General features: G+C 45.0%; 1 protein-coding gene across 1 annotated transcript; it reads left to right on the top strand.

Annotated features, from left to right (window-relative positions):
• Positions 1-233: 233 nt before the first annotated feature.
• LOC127769565 (DNA-directed RNA polymerases II and IV subunit 5A-like) lies at positions 234-3,178 on the top strand. Its single transcript, XM_052295160.1, has 4 exons — positions 234-564; positions 699-878; positions 982-1,095; positions 2,731-3,178. Exons 1-4 carry the CDS (start codon positions 367-369, stop codon positions 2,854-2,856), a joined length of 618 nt encoding a protein of 205 aa, XP_052151120.1. The 5' UTR covers positions 234-366; the 3' UTR covers positions 2,857-3,178.
• Positions 3,179-3,380: the final 202 nt, after the last annotated feature.

Raw genomic sequence — 3,380 nt, 5'->3', positions numbered from 1 at the left:
TGCTAAAAGTTTTCTTTTCACGAACAAAACAAGGCTGTGCCAAAACCTGCATCTGTTTCTCTTTTACTTCACCTGTGATCGGGGGTTTGCTCTCTCTCGTTTGGTTGCCTCCCTGAATTCGGCCCAGCACCAATGCTTTGCTCGGCCCAAATCCACCGAACCCAACTCGGGTGCGAGTCCGACCGACCGACTTAACCAAAACTTACCTCGGCGCCGGCGAGCTTAGCCTTTTCTCCCCCAAAACAATCGAAACCCTATCTGCCGCCATCCTCCTCCCGCTCCCGCCTTCCCCCTTGTCGGCGCGGACGCTCCCCCCACAAAACCCTAGCGAAACCCCGCGGCGGCGGCGGAAGGGAGAGGAGATAGATGGCGTCGGAGGAGGAGACGAGCCGGCTTTTCCGCATCCGCCGCACGGTGATGCAGATGCTGCGGGACAGGGGCTACCTCGTGACGGAGTTGGACATCGACCTCCCGAGGGGCGACTTCGTCGCACGCTTCGGGGATCCCGTCGACCGCGACCATCTCGTCTTCAGCCGCCACAAGAAGGACAACGGCGCCGACCAGGTACGGCTCCTCCTCCTCCTCCGCCGCCGCCGCCGCCGCCTCTGTTTTCCGACTGGCGGGCGCCGCACACCGTGTGAGTTGTGACGAGCGGTCGCCGCGAATTTGTTTTTTTCCTCTTCTTCCCCTCTTCGCAGATCTACGTCTTCTTCCCCAAGGACGCGAAGCCCGGGGTGAAGACGATCAGGAGCTACGTGGAGAGGATGAAGCAGGAGAGCGTGTTCAACGGCATCCTCGTCGTGCAGCAGGCGCTCAGCGCGTTCGCCCGCAGCGCCGTGCAGGAGGTCTCCCAGAAGTTCCACCTCGAGGTCTTCCAGGTCCGCCCTCTTGCCACATCCATTCGCCTCTGTACTCGTGTACTCCCCATTTATTGCTGGCACCGTGGAGAGCAGTGGTTTGAGGTAGCACTTGTTTGTGCAGGAAGCGGAACTGCTTGTGAACATTAAGGATCATACCCTTGTGCCAGAGCACGAGCTCCTGACGCCTGAGCAGAAGAAGACGCTGCTGGAGCGGTATACCGTGAAAGAGACTCAGGTCTGGAAATAGACATTTTTTATTTTCTCATAGGTGTAGTATTTGAATTGATTTGAGCATAATGTCATCGATGTTTCATTCATGTGTTGATATCTGCACAACAGTAAAAGGTTTTGTGGGCAGCATTTTTGGACAACTATTGGTGAATCATGACAATTTTCCAGGAGGCTTGCATACATACGTATTGTTTGTGTCGCCATTAAACATGTCACATATTTCCTGATACTTATCATAGCCTCATAGGAAATAGACTAGTGACTAGTAATTACTAGTAGCCTCATAGGAAAGTATGAGGCTATGAGGAAATAGCCTCATAGCCTTGATACTTTTCGAGACATTGTGGCTTGTTTACATAAACTCCCCTTCATTACCTGTACTGCATTCGAAGTTTGGTATCTGCTGCACTCTAGTTAACACATCGCAGCTCAGGTAACCTAACTCCTTGCTGTAAACCATCTAATAAACTAATAAATCAACAGTTCTCTCTGACATTCAGTGCTGCAAATGAATAAAATTTGTTAGAATGAATATAATTGATAGTAGTGGGGGCATACATTTTAAGTTTTAACCACATTCCCTGAATGCTCTTTTTATCGATCTTTTTTTTCTAATTGTTAAGAGAAGTAAATTCAGGTTTATGTGCTGTTGAACTTTGTCTGGCAGTGGAAACCAGGGCTGTTCATAATGTTGTTGTTGTTTTAAGTCATCTTGTTTTAGATACTGAGCCTAACTCAGTTGGTCAAGTGTGTGAATGTACGCCCAGACCACCCAAGTTCTTATTTAAAAATGCCACCTAGTTCCTCCTAGGTTGGTCGAGTTTTTTTTAAAAATAGTAATCTTGTTTTGTGAACTTTTAACTTATTGTTGTTTATTATGTCCTGTTTACAATGCAAACTTGCATTGTTCATGTTAGTTTTAAGATAACTGGTTCTATAAAATGTGTTAGGTCATAGTTTAACAGAACAAGGTGTCAAGGTTTCTATATCACTTCAGTAGACAATCACGATAAATGACAATCTGGTTCTTGTTTTAGAGTCAAAGCTGCTAGTTGAGCAATGTGATAATGCAGTTTTAATGTTATATGAGGTGGTAGCAGCATAACCTAATACAATAGGATATCAAGGTTCTGTTTATTTATATGCTTCGAATGCGACATTTTCAGATCTTAATGCTGACGAGCTTGTCTTGTTACAAAGTTACCATGATAAATACTCTAATGGCATTGACTTACTCAGTTGCATGTGATTCTTTACTATGGCATGTGTCATGTTGGATAATGGGAAGAATGTAAGGCACCCGATGTGCTGGGGATGTTGATCTGAGAAGCTCTTTGTTTTCATGTTCTAACATTCTATTTCTTTGTTAATTTGCAATCTGTTTAGTTTGATACATAATTTCTGAAGGGAATAGAAGAAATTTAATGAGTACCAGTCACCTCTGTTTCCTTTTTACGTTTTTTACATCCCCCAATTTTGACACCTCATTCTAAAATATAAGTGTCTTCGCAATTATCAAGATAACTTCAAACCTTATTAGATAACTAATTGAATGGACTCCACATGCAGATGTTTCTGTAAACTTTACTGCAGTAGCACATTCTGTTCTGATGACATTGAATTTGTATTATGAATGCAGCTCCCCCGGATTCAAATTACGGACCCAATAGCAAGATATTACGGCATGAAGCGTGGGCAAGTTGTAAAGATCATCCGTGCTAGTGAGACCGCTGGAAGATATGTGACGTACCGTTATGTGGTGTGATCTTCACTACATTTCACGCTTGGCCTATGCGACGAATATTACCAGTGAAAATCACTCTGCTGCTAATTCATTTCCTGTAGTAGAAACACTCGTCAGCAAGTAACAGAAGTGCGGGGGTGCCTTGTTTCTCTTTGTTGAGCTTGTTTGGCATAGCGGTGTTAGCACTAGACGTAGGTTTCTGTATCCGTTTTCCATTTCACCCTACCAAATCATTTGTGGCTATCAGAAATGTGTTTGATTGGGTGGGTCTATTTCATCTTTCGTGCCTGCCTGTATGATGTTTGTTTGATTGAAAATGGCATAAGAATGCCTTCCGGGACCATCGTTTGCCTCATGTAGTCATGTGCAACAGGGCAGCTGAGATAAAAGCACGAGGGAACATGGGATGTGCACACATCTGTAGTGTGGATTTCTTGTCGGGTGGATGGATTTTAGATGGCTAACATCAAGCTGAGCAATCTGTGTTTCAGCCTTCAACCTTATTGCATCAGGCGAACTAGTTAGGCCAATGCCCGCAAAGTTTC

Source organism: Oryza glaberrima, chromosome 4 (assembly GCF_000147395.1).
Source record: "Oryza glaberrima chromosome 4, OglaRS2, whole genome shotgun sequence".
NCBI lineage: Eukaryota > Viridiplantae > Streptophyta > Magnoliopsida > Poales > Poaceae > Oryza > Oryza glaberrima.
This window is presented reverse-complemented; position numbering and strand designations above follow the sequence as displayed.